General features: G+C 43.2%; 1 protein-coding gene across 3 annotated transcripts in view; it reads left to right on the top strand.

The window, feature by feature from the left end:
- Positions 1–19,940, top strand: part of znf385a (zinc finger protein 385A) — a 62,414-nt gene that overhangs the window by 16,532 nt on the left and 25,942 nt on the right. For 2 of the 3 annotated variants that reach the window (XM_051425482.1, XM_051425484.1), the window contains exon 2: positions 19,217–19,368. In XM_051425482.1, the coding sequence (XP_051281442.1) occupies positions 19,217–19,368 (152 nt within the window). Of the gene's footprint in view, positions 1–10,906; positions 10,984–19,216; positions 19,369–19,940 lie in introns of those variants that run through there. The other variant, XM_051425486.1, reaches the window with a different exon arrangement.

Here is a 19,940-nt window from a genome sequence, read left to right as displayed (position 1 = left end):
TGTGTGTGTGTGTGCGTGCGTATATTTTTTTTTGTCTCTTCCGACCTCTAAACAGTGGCATGACTCCAGAGAGAGCTGTTGTCAAATGGCTCCTGTCCCACTCAAAGGAAAACTGACCCTCATTGCACCATTTTTGCAGGATAAAAGGTGCCATTCCCTCTCTTTCAAATAAGGCTAGAAAACCGAGTGATGAATGCTCTTTTGAAGGCTCTTTGATAACACCTGATGAAGAGTACGGGATTCAATTCCCTCTTGTGCCTGCTGGGATTGTTGTGACTCATCTAAGACTGTTGTTGGCCCGTCAATGCTGTTCTGATACCTGAAGGCTCCTTTTCACACACTTTGGTGGTGAGCATACAGCAACCACGGACACTTAGATGGAGCACATTGATGTTTGTTTTTTCTTTTTTCCTGCTCCCAGATAGATAGATACCTCTCAGCACTTGACTAGAGGTAGCTACGTTATCATACTGGATGGTCCCGGTGGGGTCCAGAAGTTCCAGAGGGCTCGTTTCTGCCAGCCCAAGCCTCAGACCTCCCCTCAAGGGCAATATCGTATTCTGCCTGACTGTGCACGCCTGTGTAATCCATAGCTGCAGGGAGGGTGACCTTCACAGCAGGCATCCTCACAGCAGGCTGCGACACAGGCACTCAGGAAAGAGGACAGGCTGGGCAAAAAGGGTGCTGGGGGCAGGACACGGCAGTTCTTAGATAATTACCCTTTCATATTACACTCTCTACATGGGCTTGCTCCCTCTCTCTCTCTCATGCTACAGCTATGATTTTAATGAAAGTTAAAAAAAGAAAACACATCATCTGCATTTATATATTGCCTCCAAACTATAGTGGACTTAGTTTTTATTTGTCACTTTGACAAGCATAGATTTTTGTATGAAGTCCACTGAAAAGTCCTCTATGTCAGTCCTTTGTTAGCACCACAAATCCTAATGGAGTATAGGTCAATCTACTCTAAGCTGGTCTTGATGGAAATAAATTTTTCACCAACTGCTCAATGTTGAAGCAGCTCCCTGCAGTTTGCTCTGTGTCTCTAAGAAAAATTTTATTTATCATTTAACGTTTGCCGTGCATTCAGTGCGCCCTACTGCCTGAGTTAAGGTGAAGCCTTTGCCAGAAAAAAGTTATTGACAGTTATGTGAGGAGATGACGCAGCCAAATAAGTCCCTGCTCATGAATGATGCATGTCCCCACTGGCCCTGATGGAGAAAGAGAGTGAAGCTGGATGACAGCTGGGGTGCTGTGTGTGCATGGTGCAGAACAAGGTGAGACTCTTTGTGCTACAGCCCAGCTCTCTCTCCCTCCCTCTCTCTCTTTTTTACTTCCCTCCTTTCCGTTCTTTTGCCCACTCACTCACAAATGTACACAAAATCGGGAGTTCTCAGTGGAGCTGTTACTCTCTACAACTCTCCTGAGCCTGTGTAGCCACACGGTGACCTTAAAAATGGTCTACCCTAATGCTCTCTCTTTCTCTCTCTCTACCTTTCCTCCACTCTCATCTTTTGACTACCTCTCTCTTTCTCTCTTTTAGCATCTCCCTCTCACTGAGCCCCTCTATTTTCGTCAGAAACAATCACTGTATTTTCCGTCTCACTGCGCTGCGCTGCCGCAGTCTGAGACTCTGATAGCAGGACTGAGAGAGATGAGAGTAAAGGGGGTGGGCGTGGGACGTGTGCAGCACGCAGGGCAGGAACAGGAAAGGCTACATAATGGTTTGTTGTCATCGCCACTGTAGCGTCACATCTGTCTGTCCTTTTAGCAGCAGTGGAGCAGCAGCTAGCACACAAACACACACTGTCTGCATCACCAAGACCTTCCACCACAGTGTCAGTGGCCTCATGTACACAAGAACAATGACTTGTACAAGCATGCAAACTGCATGCATACTGCACCACTGCTACTGAGTGTAGATGTTTGGCTACGCATACCACACATACCCAGAATAAGAACAACAAGAGTAAGGCCAAAGATATATATTTTATCCAACACATGAGCTAATGTTTAACTCTGATGCCGTATCTGTAACAAGCTGTGGTCAAAACTAGAATCCCCCGAAGAACTATTGCTGGCTTTGATATGTGCATGGCATTTTAGCGCAGTACCCATTTTCAAAATAGTAGCAACAGGGCAAAAGCTGGGGGAGTGAAATGCAAATGATGACGGTGCTCTGCTTATTTCCTGTGGCTGTTTGTATTGTTGCAGATATAAACCAGTCAACCAGCTGATCCTCTTTGTCCTCTTCTTTGGACACATTCACAAACATGCACACACATATACATATGTCAGCATTGGCCTTAGGTGTTGCATCAATATTCATTGAATTTGAAACTCTGACTGAGAGGGGTATTTACTTGGAGGATAATTGCTGGTGATAAACTACCTCTTCAGACACGGCTACATTGATTTGGACAGAGCGTTTGTGTAAGGGAAAGTAACAGTGATAGATCTCAACACTTAGCCAACGGACCCAGCAAGCATTTGAATAAAACATTGTGCATGGGAACAACATTGTTGGGGAAAGCCATTAAGTCTCAGATTAGTAGCAAGTGGCTAATGCAGTCAGTCAGTGTGTAAAGCTGTGTAGCCCCGCACCACTCAAACAAACACATCAATCTGACTAACAGTGTGTGTCAACATGCTCCATGATTACCATGCTAATCCCAGAGCAACACACAGGAGATCATTACAATCAGACAAATGGTCTCAATTCATTTTCACACACACACACACACACACACACACACACACACACACACACACACACACACACACACACACACACACACAATTGGTAAAATTATGTTCTTGACAATCATCACAATGTAAATGGGTGAAAACTGTTGTGCTTTGCTATCACACATACACACACATAGTAACAATGTATCTCTGCAGTTGCTGTTCAGGCACCAATTTTATATAGCGCTTCAGCGGTAATGTCATGTAAATGTGTTGTGAGTGTTAGAGATTTCATGGTGTGTTAGGAGGGGGTGCCTGCAGGGTAGAGAGGACTATGATGTGTGTGTGTGTGTGTGTGTGTGTGTGTGTGTGTGTGTGTGTGTGTGTGTGTGTGTGTGTGTGTCTGTTTGTGTATGTGTGCATGAATGAGTGCTTATGTGTGTGCCGGGTAGATGGTGTTTTTTAAAATGTTTTCATAATAGATGAATGTTATAGTGGATGCAGATATGAATGTGGGAAAAGGAGAAAGGAGAGGTGTAAGATGGTTATCCTGAAAATGTTGCAGATTTTAATGGAGCTGGTTTAAACTAATGATGTGACATACCATTGTGAAGAGCAAAGTCATTGTTCTTAATGAAGGATGCTTCTGCGTTCTTCTCGTGTGATACAGATATTGATATTGATATTGACTTGATAGCCCTCTATTGGTTTTCTGACAAAGTTAAAATACATTAATAATGGAATGTGATAGGTAAAGGTTTACATCCAGTGTTTGGTTTGGTTTGTCTTAAAATAAACACTTACTATATATTCACACAAAACAAACTCAAGATTCAAGCCATCAGGAGGCATGGGCATAAAAAGACTAAATTAAAAACATATCCAACAAACTAGAAGCAGCATATAAAACACACAATGTGTGATGCATAAAAGTAAAGCACAGGATACAGCACTAAAGGTCAAACTAATTTATTTCCACAGTGGCCCTGAAATGTCTGTATAACCATGTTTTTATTATCTCTGTCATGATGAAAAGCTTATGGGTTCCAATGGTCATTTTAAAGCATGAATATGTACTAAATAATGGCTCAATATACCTCTTCTCCTTGCTTTGAGTATACTTGAAGAATGTTTCCTTGTTTGGGGCCCTTTTTTGTAATTTTCCAAAAGTACTGTAAGGGTTTCTGGTTGTACATGTAAAACCAAGCCTGTACGTCTTAAATTAAACTTAGAAATCCACATTTACTCTTACGATGCATGTCCGATGGCACTCACTGAAAGCAAACAGATATTTTTAACTCCAAAGAAGAGGGAATGACAAGTTACAGTTTGTCTGCATGTGTGTCAGAGAACCCCAAATAACATAATTCTACATATTCATACCAAAATTTAGCAAACAACACAATCTGGAATATATCAGAAAAAAACAGAGAGAACAGCAATGGTGAAGCTGTTTTTGTTTACATAAACCACATCCTGATTTAAATAAATCTGATAGCCGCATGTTGATGGATTAAGCTGCTTTGCGTGACAGTAAGACCTGAAAGCATTAACCTTGCACATGAATTATGTCCTTAGTAAATACATACAGTTTATTTAAAACAGACATAATGTGCTTTGTGTGTTGTCATTTCTGATGTGGAAGCCTCCTGACTCCCACATATTTGATTCTGCCTATGATACTACACGTCATTTAAATGAACCCGGTGGAGATGTCAAAAAATAAAAACATCTGGACAGTTCATGCAACACGGACCATCACGAAGTTCCCTTTTACAATGTTGTGCAGATTTGGGATATAATTACTTTTATGTGCTTCACATCTTTCATTGTCACCTGCTAAGATGAAATGTGCTGGCGCTACACAGCCCAGTTTCTCTCACACACACACACACACGCACACACACACGCACACACACACGCACACACACACGCACACACACACACACACACACACACTCATGGTACCATTGGGCTGTCCTCCAATATTAATACACAAGGCTGACGATGCTGTGGGACTGCATGCATGTCACACTGTCACAGCAGAGCAGAGAAGAGCAGAGAAGAGAAGAGCAGAGCGAGGGGGGTGGGGGTGGGGGTCGGGAGTAATTTTGGATGCATGGCATGTGGAGTTAGGATAACCATCTTTTCTGCAGCTCTCCTCCACCACACTGTTTGTTCAATTATCGTTTACTGCAGAGAGAGAGATGAAGAGGGAGAGAGAAAAAGGGAACAGAGGAAGAGTAGAGCAAGGGCGAGGGAGAGAGCGGTGGAGGGGAGGTGCTCAGTGATGCAGGGGATGAGGAAGTAGATGTGAAAGAGTTGGAGAGAATAGAGTGAGTACGAAATGGGGTTGAGGAGGGGGGGGGGGGGAGAAAAAGCAAAAACATTCTGTGTGCAGAGGCAGTGAGAGAGCAGGGGACATGGGGTGAGATGTGGTGCAGAGCTGACAAGAAGAAGGAGAGCACACACTGTCACATAAAGGTGTCAGGTACAGTGTTTGTGTCCTTACAGTACGTGACAAACTCTGCTCTAAAATGCCAACAGAAGCTCATGTGTGCTTTGCTTAAGCTTGAACATTGAAAAACATAAATTCTGCGCAACATAATTTCCTTGTATAACAGCTCACTACATGCAGGGCTTCTGTTATGAAACACCGCCACTGTTTCTGCTTTGATAAGTGTCACGGGCTGTAAGTGTAGCTTTAAAAAACAAACTGTCTATTTCCAGCTCCCTGCATGGGGTCCCAACCATACCAAATTGAGATAGGCCTATACAGAGATGCAGCTCAATCCACCAGCTCCTCTCATCAGTTCTCCCCCTTTTTCTTGCATCCCCCCTTTTTAAATCCTAATCCCTCCCGCCCTATCTTTCTTCAACTCTCCCCTTCTTCAACAGTCTCTCTCTCTCTCTCTCTCTCTCTCTCTCTCTCTCTCTCTCTCTCTCTCTCTCTCTGGCTCCAGTATACAGAGCAATTACAGAGATGATATCCACTGTCAGTCAGCGGCTCACAGATGAAGCTGGGCCTCTTTAACATGCTAATGGAACGCCAGATTCAATCAGGCCTTTGTATGGCAGAGGGGAGGGCAGCGCTGCTCATTAAAAAATAAATCATAATAACAATGAGGCCCAGGCTGCAAAAGCAAGCAGCACCTAAGCCACGGCGTTGAACTCTCTTCCTCTCTGCTCTCTCTGAAAACACTCCTGGTCTGTCGCCCCTCTATTCTGCCCGTCCTCTCTTTTCCCTCCAATGCAAGCCGCCAAATAGTGATGCTGGTGGTGTGTGTCGGGGAGGGTGTTAGTGAGGAGGAGGAGGGGAACAGCCAGGGTGCGTGAGGGTGCAGACTCCCTGAATCACCTGACAAACAAAAAGAGATTATGTCAAGTCAGCACTCTGTCCTATCCGCCTTTCTCAATCTTTCTCCCTCTGTTCTCACTCTCCAATAAGGCCTCTGTCCAACAGCCCTCCTCTGTACAGGCATAGACATAGACACACACACACACACACACACACACACACACACAATCTACATAGCTAATTTGTGTTCTTTCACTTCACCAATTAGAGCACAAGGTCATCACCAGGTCTTACGTGCGATGCATTTCTGCATAAGAATTTTAGGAGTTAATAGCAGTAACTGTTGTTCGCCCACTGAGAATTACTATATTTGCTGTGTATCTGTAAACACGTAATCACAGGGTTCAGAACTCAGTGGTAGCCATTTGCTCAAGGTTACAAGAATAGTTCAACATTTTGGAAAATAAGCTTGAGAAGGGGTTGAGAGAAGTTGAGAAGATTTCTAACACTCACTACCTACCTACCAACACCTCTAAAGCTCACAAATGAATGCATTGTATTTGATTTGCTTAATTGGAACAAAAACTGTCAATCCACGGCTAGGATTGGTCTCTGCTGGTTGCCAGGCTAGCTGTTTCCCCTGTATTCAGTCTTTGTGCTTAGCTAAGCTAAATTGCTTAGCTTAACGACTGGTGCCTTAAATTCAGTACACAGATATATGAGCAGTATCAACCTTCTCATCTGTTTTCCAAAATGACAAACTATTGCTTTCAGTTCAGTATATTGTTTAAATAGTGATTTAGTATTTTGCTTCCTTGAAGTAGGGGGACTTGCAAGAGACAGCTTAAAAAGAGTGCTCAAAATTGATGTAGCAGAGGTATCCTGACTTTTAGTTCTTACAACGGGTCTAAAAAGTTTTTCCCATAATGCAACTAAATTTTCCTTTCATTAGACCCTATTGGCCTGGTATACATCAATGTGTTTCAAACGCCATGCTCCAGTCTCTTAGGCAAGACTTTTGATAAAAAGGTATTGTGCCAAAATGACGCCCTCCGGAGCCACAGAAGGCATTATACAGCTGTTTTCACAGGCTGAGTAGAACTCACCGTGACTAGTAGTCTGATTTTGATGCATGACCCTCCAGTTGTGGCCCAGGTGTCCCAGGTGTAGACCCTGGTTTTTGAACATTTATGCTTCTAGCATACAGTAAGGTGTCCTTAAATGTTAATGTGAATTAAGGAAATGTTTTTAGCCACAGGATAGAGTATTCGCTTCAGCAGTATTGCTTCACAGTGGTAAACCTCTGATGTTATTCAGCTGTCACATTTAACAAGCATATTGCACCACGTTCAGCGTCTGATATCCTCATTACTCTCATTACCATGCTGCTTTGGATAGCTTTTCAAAAGCCCAGTGCTCCTTTCATCCAGGGTACTCTTTGTTTAAGATCTCTTCACGGGGGTGTGATTCATAGATGCTCACTTCCTCTTTATTCATCATGCATCAACACTGGAGAATGCAAGTTTGTGTGTGTATGTGTGTGTGTAGGTTTATGTCCACGTGTCTATAGACCAGAGATTTATTACGGAAAAGATCAACCAGAGCTCACTGAATAATGCATCACCTGCTATCATGGAAAAATATGCTGAATACGCTTCAGCTGAACTTGAAGGTTTGGGAGGTGGTGTGAAAAAGCATAAAACTTGCTCTCGACTTAGCTTCTATGTATGAGACAAGATGGGAGAAAACATTGTTCTCTACTTTGACAAATGAGCTCAGGTCTGGTTCAAGGAGGTTTCCTTCTTTCATATAATGAGCTATGCCACGGGAATTAGCATCTATGGGGAGACTTTTTGTGTGGGTTTCACTTACAAAGTCTCGATTACAATATGTTGGCACACAATTTCATCCCAGCGTTTTACATTTCAGATGTTGTGTTAACCTTTAAAAATCCTCTGTGGCATTGCCCTGATTCTCTGAGTGTGCACACCTCCCCAGCTGCCTGGATGGATGTTGATTTAAACAAAAGTGTCATTTCTGGTCACACCAATGACAAGTGACATTACAGAAGAGACACCCCAGCACTTAAAGAGATTGGGCTGTGGTTTGATTGCCCAGGGATGAACAGAGAGCGCTGTGTTAGAGGACATGCTTGTTTGTTGGGCTACTCCATATTCATAGACAATACACTGCAGGGCTGAAATGAAAGCAGTGGCCGTCAACCACATAATGTCTCCTCCCCCACTCTATTAGGCTGATAGCATATTGCCCTCTACCCTCCCTGGGGAATGGAAGTCAATGAAATGGACTGACAAACACTGGGCAAGGGTACATTATGGTTCTCTGATCTTCATAGAGCACAGGTATATTTTTTTAAATCCCACATCCCCCTTCCGCCAGCCCATCATGCCTCCTCCTTTTCTCTTTCCTTAGAGCTGGGGGTCTAATCTCAGTGAGAATCTGGTGCCTTTGTTGTAGTCCTCCAAAGTGTATTTGGGTTGATCCACCTGTTTGTGGCTGAGTGATAGAATTCCATACCTGAGGGCACAGGTTTCTGGGAGGTGCATGGGAATAAAGTCGGTGGCTATTGTTCCACCTGGGTGTGTGACCACCGCCTCGAACAAGGGAAGAAGGGGAGAGAAATGTGGGTTTGGGTGGGGGCTGGGTGGCAGGGAACAAGTGGGAGTAGATTTGAACAGGCTGCAAGGAGGAAAACAACGGACAACAGAGGACAGGTGGAGAGAGGGAGAGAGACAGAGAAGGTACATGTTCCGGTGTGCTGCCTTCTCAGACTAAGAATGTCACCTTGTCCTCTTTCTTTCCCTCTATCTCTCTGTTCCTATTGCAGTGCACTGATACACAGACAGCATTTTCCCTCCCCTTTCTACCAGTGCCATAAGTCTAATCTCCCTTTGCTGCAGTGGATCACTGTCTTTCAACACACACAACAAAGCAATGCTCCGGTTCCTCCTTCATTCCAACAGTCCCTCCATCACTGACTCAGACATTGCCTACAGCAAGCGACATTCAGACACATCTCCAATGGACAACTCTGTGATCATCTTACAAACCTGACTGGCCCTTGGCCAAGGGAGGAGCATTCATTACAAAAGGAAAATACATAAAAAGATAGAAACCTGAGAAAGAGCAGACTGCAGGGAACGGGGGAGATGGAGGGGAGGAATATGGAATCTGGAGTCTTTTTACAGTTACAGTTACGATAGACTACCATCAAATTCACCCATGTGTAGCTGTACAGTCCTTTTTTTGTTAATTTGTTTATCTGTGCCCTTTTTTAACCTCAGTGAAATTGGCATAATCAGAATCAGAATCAGAAATACTTTAATAATCCCTGTGGGGAAATTACATAGACTTAAAGGAATACTCCACTGAAAATCTCTTGAGTATCAAATATTTCACTCCTGTCACTTGCTCCTTTGCTGAGCAGCTTATATTGTCGGCTTAAATTCACAGTTACAATGTATTCCAACGGTGAGTCACAGAAAAAAGTATCAGATGTCCATAGAAATTTCCCATACCACTCAACACCACAGTAAAATCCACTTTCCTGCCTTGTATAGCTGCTGTTGTCTACAAAAAAGAAAGCTACATACTTTTCAGAGCTACCTTTCAAGCCTACAGGCAGTGATTATTTGTTACTTAAAGTAGTATTAAAGTATTAGTATTAAGTAGTTAGGAACTTATTTTACTGGTCCAGGTTTATATTCGAATTAAGGTTACATAAAATAGGGTTAACCATGTGGATCAGGGTTAGTGCTAAGGGTTGAAGTTAGGAAATTAACAAGGGTAACCACACAGGGGTGTGTGTTTGTTTTGTGCTCTCATTGTTACCCTCTCTCTGTGTGAACACTGTAGCAGTGCTGTATGCCTTGTCTCCACAGTAGGACTGTGTTGAGCTGTGCTGCGCTGTTCTCTCAGTGTTCCCATCATGCCTGGCTGTCCCCTCCCATTAGCCCTGACAGCTATTTGTCTGTCATTACTGACCTCAAAACAGCACAAACACTCTCTGTCACCACACACACTCACACAGGCTGCACACTAGCTGAGCCTTGCACTGCAAAATCATTTTGTGCCTGCACTTATAGTTCAGACTTAATTACATGCTTTCATCACGCGAGGTGCTATGGAGATAAATATCACATTGGAATGTAATGTGACTGAGCCCAATTCAGGCATATTTTCATTTAGTCTATTTATCCTGTCCTGAATGGGTTGGTGCAAGTTGCAACATGAAGCCCAACATGCGGCTACTCTCCCAAAGTATCATCATTATCAGAGCTGTCATTGATTTAAGGTGGAACCAGAGACAAACAGGACATCAGTCATGTGGGAAGGAATAGAGCTGTATCAGTTTACTGGCCCACCTTTACTGCCCTTGGATGGATAGATTATACAGATCCAGTGTAAAAAAGACAGGGAAAATTACTGAGTCAAAGGATTTGGCTTTGCAAAGCTGATCATAGCGCTACACTATGAATCGGGATGGTTGCAATTTACTCTAGGGTGATCAACCCACTACATTCGTGTGCATGTATGTGCCTGCCAGTGTGCGGGTGCGTCTCTGTGTTTACCAGCACACAGTCCCTCAACCCCACAAGTAACAAGAGCCAACAGCCTCCAAAAGTTCAGTTACTGCCGGAATAGGAGCCAGCAGGAGATTTATCTGAAGGATTAAATGGGCGTGCATCTGCTTCTGTGGCTCAAACACGTGCGTTGGCCCTAATGTGTGTTCTGAAAGCTGTGTATTGTGGAGTTGAAGGGTTGACAGGAAAGGTAGGCATGGGCATCAGGGGCGGGCTGTCTTCACCCTCATTCCATCCCATTATTTTTGCATCATGCCTCCTCCCTTAGCTCCCATCTTTCTGCTCTCTGTCTCTCATGGAATCCTCAGTGAACTCCTCTGTGTCTAACAAAGAGACAGACTGGCAATTAAATCCTCCCAGCCTTGATTCAGCTACTTAAGAGAGATAAAGGTAGGATCTTTTGGGGGGCTTTTTGGGGCCTGCCACTGTCATATTATCTCTCCAGGGTGTCATTACCACCCCATCCACTCTGTCATTATGCACAATACTCCCCTTTGGGAGAGATTGAAGGTTTACCCTGCTTTATCTTCGTGTAGTGTGCGTATTTTTTTAAGAGCTGGTGTGTGTCTGATGTTATTTCTCATATTTGATAATATTTTGGAAGAGAAGCTGCTCTTGAAATGGACTTAAGTGTGGAATTAAGTTCTCTAATCAGTTTGCAAAGGGCAACAGATTGAAGTTTTTGGTGTGTGTGTGTGTGTGTGTGTGTGTGTGTGTGTGTGTGTGTGTGTGTGTGTGTGTGTGTGTGTGTGTGTGTGTGTGTGTGTGTTCTAAAAGGATGGGAGGGGGATGATGAACTCTTTCTTGTCCTTTCACCTAAAAATGTAAACTATGCATGTGTGAGCAGACATGAGGTTTTGGATGCTTTGATCACTCAATGGATAGCTGTTTTAACTTTGTTTGACCTTCATGTTGTTGCTGCTTGGGCCTTTTTTCAGAGCATAATACCTCACATGCTGCAGTCTGTACTTTACCTTAGAGTACAATGAAATTAGCAAAATTGCTGTTCTCCAAATTGGTAGGTTGTGTAAAATTGAAAAGACCTACAATTAGAGGGGAAAGTTTAACACCCTCCCATTGATGCAGAAAACTGTACGCAGACACAAACATGTGCTGTGCAGTAACAAAAAAAATTCCAAAACAAAGCCAGTATTCATTTGTGAGCCATTTATATACCCCATCATATTTCACTGCTGGCAGCAGACTGTATAGAGTTGTTAGTGTGTGTGTGTGTGTGTGTGTGTGTGTGTGTGTGTGTGTGTGTGTGTGTGTGTGTGTGTGTGTGTGTGTGTGTGTGTGTTTTCATGAGCCTCACTGCAGTGCGTATATTTGGATTAGGGACTAAGACATGTTCTGACTAATACTTAGCACTGTGCTGAAGTCTTGAGTAGCGACCGCTGCATCATTTCACAGTAACTAAGCTCTCATAACCTTTTAACAACACCTGACATACACACAAGCACCCACACTGTCTCACACACACAAACACACACGCACACACACATAGCTTGCATGCATCACAGACGCAAATAGAGAAGCCAACATTTCAATGAAACTAGTTTCAGTATTCCAAGCTTTCCCCTGTATAATCCCCCCATTAAAGTGTACCATAACACCAGCAGTTCCAGGCAGTAAATCAAACAGATCCTTATCTGCATCCACCTACCTTGTGTGCATGAATTAACCTTCATAGGAAGCTAAAATTAGCATTCTATGATTAGAAAAGGTGGGGAAGATAAAGTTTGATATAACCATGTGGTTTTTATACTTTGTAATCATTTTCAGGCATTAAAATAAGAACATGAAGTGGCTGCTTTGAAGTTGACAGAGGGGCTCAGCAGCACACTCTTGTGGTCACTTTCAGTCATACCTGCTCAGGTTTCGTAGAGGGGTTTGCATGCTTGGCATGAAGGTGGAAAGCTTGACCGTGCGACTGCCATCACTATGTGAGCCCTGTGGCACTCAGTGCTTTCTCTGATGAAGCGCATCACTACCTGCGAGTCAGAGGCTGTGAGTCCATAATTCATTCCTAGCAGAGGCTGAGGCAGCTATCAGGAAGAAGGCTGCTGCTGCCACAGCTGTCTGTGAAGGAAGCATCTAGGAATGTAAGCAGCTCAGGACACAGCCGCCAGACAAACACTCAAGGCTAATGACCTGCGCAGCGCACTGTGCTACAGAATCTCGAAGTGACAGGTGAGGCATCAGGCCGATCCTGCACTTAAAATTAATGTAAGAGAGTGTGTGTACATAGATGTCTGAAGGCGAACTTAAAACAGAGTCAGCTGCTTTATAATGGACATAAGTACAAAGGCAGAGAGACATGTGAGTCATAGGAATGTTGCCTTTCATGGGCCTGGCTGGATAATCCTTTATATGTGTAGAAGTGGGTTCATTGAGGTGTAAGTGTGTGTTAGAGAAAAGTGAATTCAATCTTTTGGAACCCCTTGTGTGTGTGTGTGTGTGTGTGTGTGTGTGTGTGTGTGTGTGTGTGTGTGTGTGTGTGTGTGTGTGTGTGTGCGTGCGCACATTATGTCTTTCATGTGTTTGTTCATGCATTTGTCTGTTATGTGTGTATGTATCCACCAACTGCTATTTTCTTTGTGCATTTGAGCGGGGCTTTTGGCCAGGCCTGTGATTCTGATGATTGCTCTTGTGGTCAGGTAAAAGGGAGGCACACTGTCCTACTGTGCTGGGCCTGTGACTGGAAGGGAATACTGAATGGAACAGGGCCAAATTTTCATTCTCTCTTTCCCTCTTGTACCCTCTGTGTCCGCACTCTATCACGCTGCCTCGACTGCTGAAATGAATTGGCTATTCCTGTAGGCCTGGTCACAGCTGTGTACAGCACAAAATACACAGTGAGCTGATCATGAGGGAGGGAAGGAGCAAATGAGAGTTACAGATGAGGGAGAGAGATGATAAGAGAAATGGAGACAGACATACAGAAGGCCAGCCATCCGTCACACACTACAGCCCATATGAAAAAGTAAACCAGCAGGGACATAACAGAAAACTTCAACAGCTTTGCCTGACCACAAACACTGTAATAATAATAAGCCAGTCATTTTAGGTCATGAGAATTCTCTTCCTCATTGCTTATGAAATAGTCTGGCAACCCCAGTTTGTATCTCTTCCACAAGTTAGTCAATGTGCAGACAGCCACCATCCTCTTAACTCTCAGACTGGGCATGAGGAGCTGTTAATGGTATTTCTACAGTACGAGTCTGGTATACTCTGTTGTGTGTGTATGGGAGAGAGAGAGAGAGAGAGAGAGAGAGAGAGAGAGAGAGAGAGAGAGACTGAGAGAAAGTGAAAAAAAAGAGGAGAATATGTTGAGGGTTATGTTGAGGAAGCTCCCAGTGCAGCCCCCAGTCTGTTTAAATCATCTCACTGACTCAGAGTTCTCTCAATAATGCATACATAAGCCAAGGGCAGGTTTTCTCAAGATTTAGAGCTAGCAGTTAGTCGGAAATCTCAATACGCTGCACACACCAGGCCGATAAAGTCAATTATGAACGCTGTACAGATAATCACTAAAGCTGCTGCGTGGCACAAAACTTTGAGATGCCAAAAAAATATTTCTTAGTTGTTATGTCATTATGTTAATCCAAGTCAGGTCCTGTGCTATCACATGTGTTGAATCTTATCAGCGTTTCTGTTTGTAATATCTCAACATCAAACATATCAGCAGCACTGATTATAAACTGAGTATGTAGACTTAATGTCTCCCTCCCCTCTGGGCCATATGGAGGGCAGGTGCCCGCTTCACGGTCCAGCAGAAAGGCAAGTTGGCAGCCTGACTGTTACCACCTCCTTCTCCCTGCCTCTGCTGCCAAGGACCCTGGCACATCTGTGCCTGTCCAGTGTGCCTGGTGCCAACTACCCTGCTCCCATTGTTCTCTCCTGAATGTACCCAACGCCCATGGGAAAGAAGGCTGAAGACAGTGTGGCACAACCTACACAGCCTGTTAGATAATCTCAAGACATGAAAAGATTCTCTTAGCCTAGATTCTGGAAACAGCTTTTTGTCTTGCAGCACAGACAAGGAAAACACCCAATGGTGATTTTCATAAGATTCTTTCTCCATCAGCTTCAGTTTCTTTCTCATTCACTGGAGTGAACACAATCCTGCATGGGTATACTAACCTTACATAGTATTGATGAAATAATATTTTGTAATATATAAAAAAGTATATTGCTTTTAATGTGAAAATCATTATGTGAAACCCCTTTAAACATCAAATTTTTACTTCATTTGTGAAGTTTTGTGAAAAATCATTTATTCATTATGTGGTTGTCTCTCATTTTGGAATAATTTCTGAGCTTTTGTTTTTTACCACCATCATGATACAGCATCAAATCATAATTATTTCATCCGTTGGGAAACACAAGCCGTAAGCATATGAACATGCTATGATCATCTACACTTTACTTGTGTATTATTTTCCTCCACTTAAAACCCAAACACACACATATAAAGTTAAGGAATTAAAATGAGTCACATGGAGAGATAAGACTGGGGAGCGCTGATTTGTGTTTATGTATATATTTATATATTTCCCCCAATGGAGGCGGGGATGGGGCCAACAGCAGATTTATCAGGGCCACGCAGGCTGGCAAATTATTCCAAATAGAGAATCATCCGCTCTTGCCTTTGATCTCTCTTCTGCCTGCTCACTGGTTTTAACCCTCCTTCTTTTCCCCCTACACTCTATATATCTATACTGCACCAGTTTCATCTTTAACTCTTTCCCCTCTGCCTCAGACTGCCTGTTTTGTCTTTTCTCTATCTCTCTGTCTTGCTGTTATATCTGTATGTGTGAGGACAATGCATGCATGGGTTTTTCCTTTTTTGTGCACACGTGTGCTTCACACAGATATTAACATGACCCTCAACCATTGCAACTAAATACCTATCATAAACCCTTACTCTAACCATAATCTAAACCTAAATCAAAATCAGACCAAAAATATCCCTAATCTCAAGGTCCAAAACTCAAAATAGTCCTCACAAAGATAGAACCACATAGGCCACCGACTTCAACACCAAGCCTTCTGGCGGTGCCCCGCAGGCTGCTAAAGAGCTCTGATTATTGCCCCTGCAAGTCTGGTAGGATTCCTGGCATGTCAGAAGGTTTAACAACATCCAAATCACTGTCCAAGTCCTCTCAACGCTTCCAGACTGGCCTGTCTGTCACTCTGTCTCACACAGACAGTCACACAGATTAGGCTCCAAAAGCCAGTAGAAAGAGCAGAGGGAGGGAAGATAGCAATACAGAATAAAGACACTGTTTTGTCCTCGCTTAATTCTGCATTAATTAGCTTTAGCTTTACTTTGGGCTGCAGCTTACATTTATTTTCACTTTTGATGTTGATGATTTCTGTCCATAATCGTTTAGATTCCTCAGTTAATAAGTAATCAGTTTGTCCATGAAATGGACATTACAATTTTCTGAAGCCTAAGGTTTTGTCTCTAAATTGAATGTTTTGTTCGACCAACAGTCTACAGTCCAAAAATATGAAATTTGATATTCAAAAGAAAAAAGCAGAAGCTACAGCAATTGAATGCTTGACATTTTGCTTTTTAATCAATTATCAAAATTGTTGTCAGTTAAATAAATGATGTTTCAAATAAATGAATCCATTTAGCACTAGTATTACAGCTGTACACATAGTGTATGCACAGTAGCGATGCAATGTGAACGCTGGCTGTGGTTTGATTGTGTCATGTTGTGTTGTTACAAAACTTTTTTTAAATAAGAAACAATCCTGACTTATCATTTAATTAGCTCTGGCTCTAACATAAGATTTTGTCAATGTGCACAGCAGAGCCTGGTGGGACCACTTACAAATATTCACTTGTTCACACACACCGCACAAACACATATATGCACAAAAACTATCGCAGGTCACACAGGCACACTTCTGCACCATACAGTGATTTGTTTGATTTACACTGTGAGAAAGTCCCCAAAGAGAGGTTTAAATTAATGGGGTAATTATACAGTGGGAGAAGAAAGCAGCCACACTCTGATTTATGCACACTGACAAAAACACACATGCTTCCACACAGGCACACACGCACACAGTGTCCCTGATGGATCAAGCTCTGTCTCTGCTCCAAGGACGACTGCTCCTCTCTCTCCTTTCTGGTCCTCGACTCCATTCACTTTTTCAGATTTCAGCTCTTCCTGCTGCTGGTGCAGAGATGAGTTCTGTTCCCGGGTCAGCCAATCCCTCTGTTTGTCTGCCTGCCAGAGGCTGGCTGACCCACTGCCAGTAACAGTCTTCACGTTCAAGTGCAGACTCACTGGGGAGCCACAAACATTACTACTGTGCAACTTCAACTAACTGACTGTCGCTCCTTCCAAGCAAAAACACACACACACACACACACACACACACACACACACACACACACACACACACACACACACACACACAGATGCTTGTACAAAGAGTCACAGACACAAACACAGGCCATGTATCAACATGCGGTATAGTGTCATGATAAATGCAGTCAAGAGGCAGTGTATTAGTCATGTTGTTAGTGGTGCAGAGTGGTGGTGCCCCAGAGGAGGAGCTGCCTTCATCAGTCACTGAGGTAGAGGTGGAGGAGAATGCAGCTACAGGACCTCCCATCCTCTCTCATCACAACAAACAGTATCTAGGAGGAGCTGAGCTTAACAGACTGGCTGAGGAAACTGGATGTTTGTACTTCTGAGAAATTTGTGACTGCGCATACTTAAAAAGAAAGTGTGACACTTTCTAATTTGGAACAATACACATTACTTCCCAGTATTTATACTGAAACATACAAACAATGTTTTTCTATAAACAGTGCTGAGTCAGCGTGAGATGATGAGACAATCCACCAGCTGGAAAACAAGCAACAGAGGCCACAAACTTGTTGTGTGAGAATAGTTGTGTGTGGGAGCATAGGTTTGTGCATTCATACGTTTGTGCATGTGTATATTTGTGGTTTGTTCAATGGAAGAAACTTACATGCCCAACTAGATGTAATGATGCAGTCTTCTTCACCTCGAGGCCTACAGATGCACAGCAGAAGGCAGCTGGGCTACAGCTGAGACAGCACTTTCACTCAGTCTGACAAAGTCAATCTCTCTGCCTCTATCTCTTTCTCTCCCACTCTCTCTAATCCAAACTTTGGAGACTGCATATGCTAACACCATATTCCTTTAATGCAGCAGCTATATTATTTCCTCTGATCACATTCAGTTGACATAAAGCTTGATGAAAATGCAGAGGTGTCAAATAATGCACAAATTACCATGTGAAAGCATGGAGGCAGGTAGAAACGAATAGCAGTAGGAAGCAGAGCGAGGGACAGCAAGTAACGGAGCAAGAGAGTAGCTTAGAGAAATCCCCAAAAGGAGAGCAGCAAAGCTTTAAGTCTCAGGGGAATTTAAAAGCCACAGAAATCCAGTTGCGGATATTAGGAGGCTTAATCTAAGAGCTTGCTGAGGCTGAGTTTTGCTGTGTGGGGCCCATCACTATCATCCTTGACAGAGGTTAAAGAGGAGACAAGGGGGGATAAGGAGGAGAAGAAGAGAAGGCAGATGGGAGCAATGACGAGAATAGGGAGCCGTGTATCATTATGACAGCCTTGCGTGCTTTTATAGGAGAATTAAACATTGACATAGTGCACAGGTGTGTGTGTGTGTGTGTGTGTGTGTGTGTGTGTGTGTGTGTGTAGGATACCCTTACAGTGGTGTTCATAAATGACGCCATCAAATGTTTTTCAACTCCTGTGAAAATCTACTCAAACAGCATGTTGGAGATAAAGTGAAAGCCAGGGAGCATGTGTCAGACGAGAGTAGAGGCATCAGAGTCTCTGATTCAGTCAGTCCATAATTAGACACAACCAAGTGATCCAACTCTAGTACAAGAGTCAGGATGACATAAAGCAACACACACTGAGATGAAACTCATTATCATCAAGCTGCAGATATCTCCCAGGAGAGGAGAGAGGAGGAGAAGAGAGGAGACTGGCAGGCAGGTGGATAAGAGGAATCCCCACTGCTTCTGTGGCATTCTTTTCTTCTCCATGGCATTCCTGCTTCATTTGATGTGAATGTTTTTGGTATAATGAAATGCTTCGGTGATGTGAATTCTTCAAATCCCACAAAACCCTCAGCATCACAGCATTTGTGCACAGCAGTGCCGCTGCACTTTGGTGCTTCAGCCTTGTCAAGTTGTCAGGAAAACCAGAACGTCTGTCCAAAGCAATAATTTGAGCGTCCTTAAAGGCCCGAATGCTGCTTTTTCTCAGAGTTTTTTTTCAGTTATGTGCTCTGTCTGCAGAGAAATAATTGCTTTGCAGTGCAATTATGGCTCATTGTGCTTTTTGGAATTCAGTGGCACATTCCAGAAAACAGGCCTGCAATCTGTAATAAGCTAGGCAATTCTCGTTTTTTTTCTCCCAGTCTCTGTATTTTTATTTTATATCTTATTTAAGTTAATTATCAAAACCATTTTATGCAATTAATTATCTCAATTGTCAAAACAAACATGGAAATGGTTTTAATACTTATACTACATATGAGAATATGGCTTGTATGTTTATGTATCTCTGTCTTTTTCTCTCTCTTTCTCTGTGCAGGAGGCATAAACCGGGCTGGGGCGGCGGTGCCGACATTTTTGCGGACCCCCACTATGATCCAGCCCCACCTGGACATGAAGCCCTTCCTGCAGTTCCCCATGGAGACCGCCCCTCCTCCGCACAGCATGAGTCTCTTCCACAACTTCAACACGGTGAGAGCTGCTGCAGACACAAACACTCACATACTGCAGTCTTTTGACTCACCCAGTGTAATTTGGAAACACACAAGGTTTCTCCTCAAAATGTGGTAGACTTTATATGTCTGTGTATTTAACTTCATAATGCATTCACAAGCAATGGCAAGCTTGCTAGCTTGCTAAAGTGTGCCTTTAAGGTGCTGCTATTCCCACATGAAGAATGCATGTTGTGTTAGACATGCCTTATTGTAAGCCAGGGCTGCAGGTTATTCTTAAGACTATATTTCATGTGCACACACTCTGTCATATTCATTAATTCAAAGCACGATATTAAAGAGCAGTTCTAAGGCCATCTTTATAGCTGTGCACTTCAAACACCACATTTTGTTTGATGTGGTATTTATTTTAACTGAGAGGGATCTTCCTGTTTCCCCAGGCCCAGACTAACATCTTATCATTTAGATTAGACCGTAGAGACATTTAGCATTTCACCAGCTCAGCATAATGTACCGCCTGCTCCTCCAGACTCCGCTTGGGAATGTCAACACAATTCTCATCAGCAATATGTAAAATCTGTGAACTTTGTG

Source organism: Dicentrarchus labrax, unplaced genomic scaffold (genome assembly GCF_905237075.1).
Source record: "Dicentrarchus labrax unplaced genomic scaffold, dlabrax2021, whole genome shotgun sequence".
Lineage (NCBI taxonomy): Eukaryota > Metazoa > Chordata > Actinopteri > Moronidae > Dicentrarchus > Dicentrarchus labrax.
Note: the sequence above shows the minus strand (reverse complement) of the source record. Positions and strands in the feature narration are given on the sequence as shown.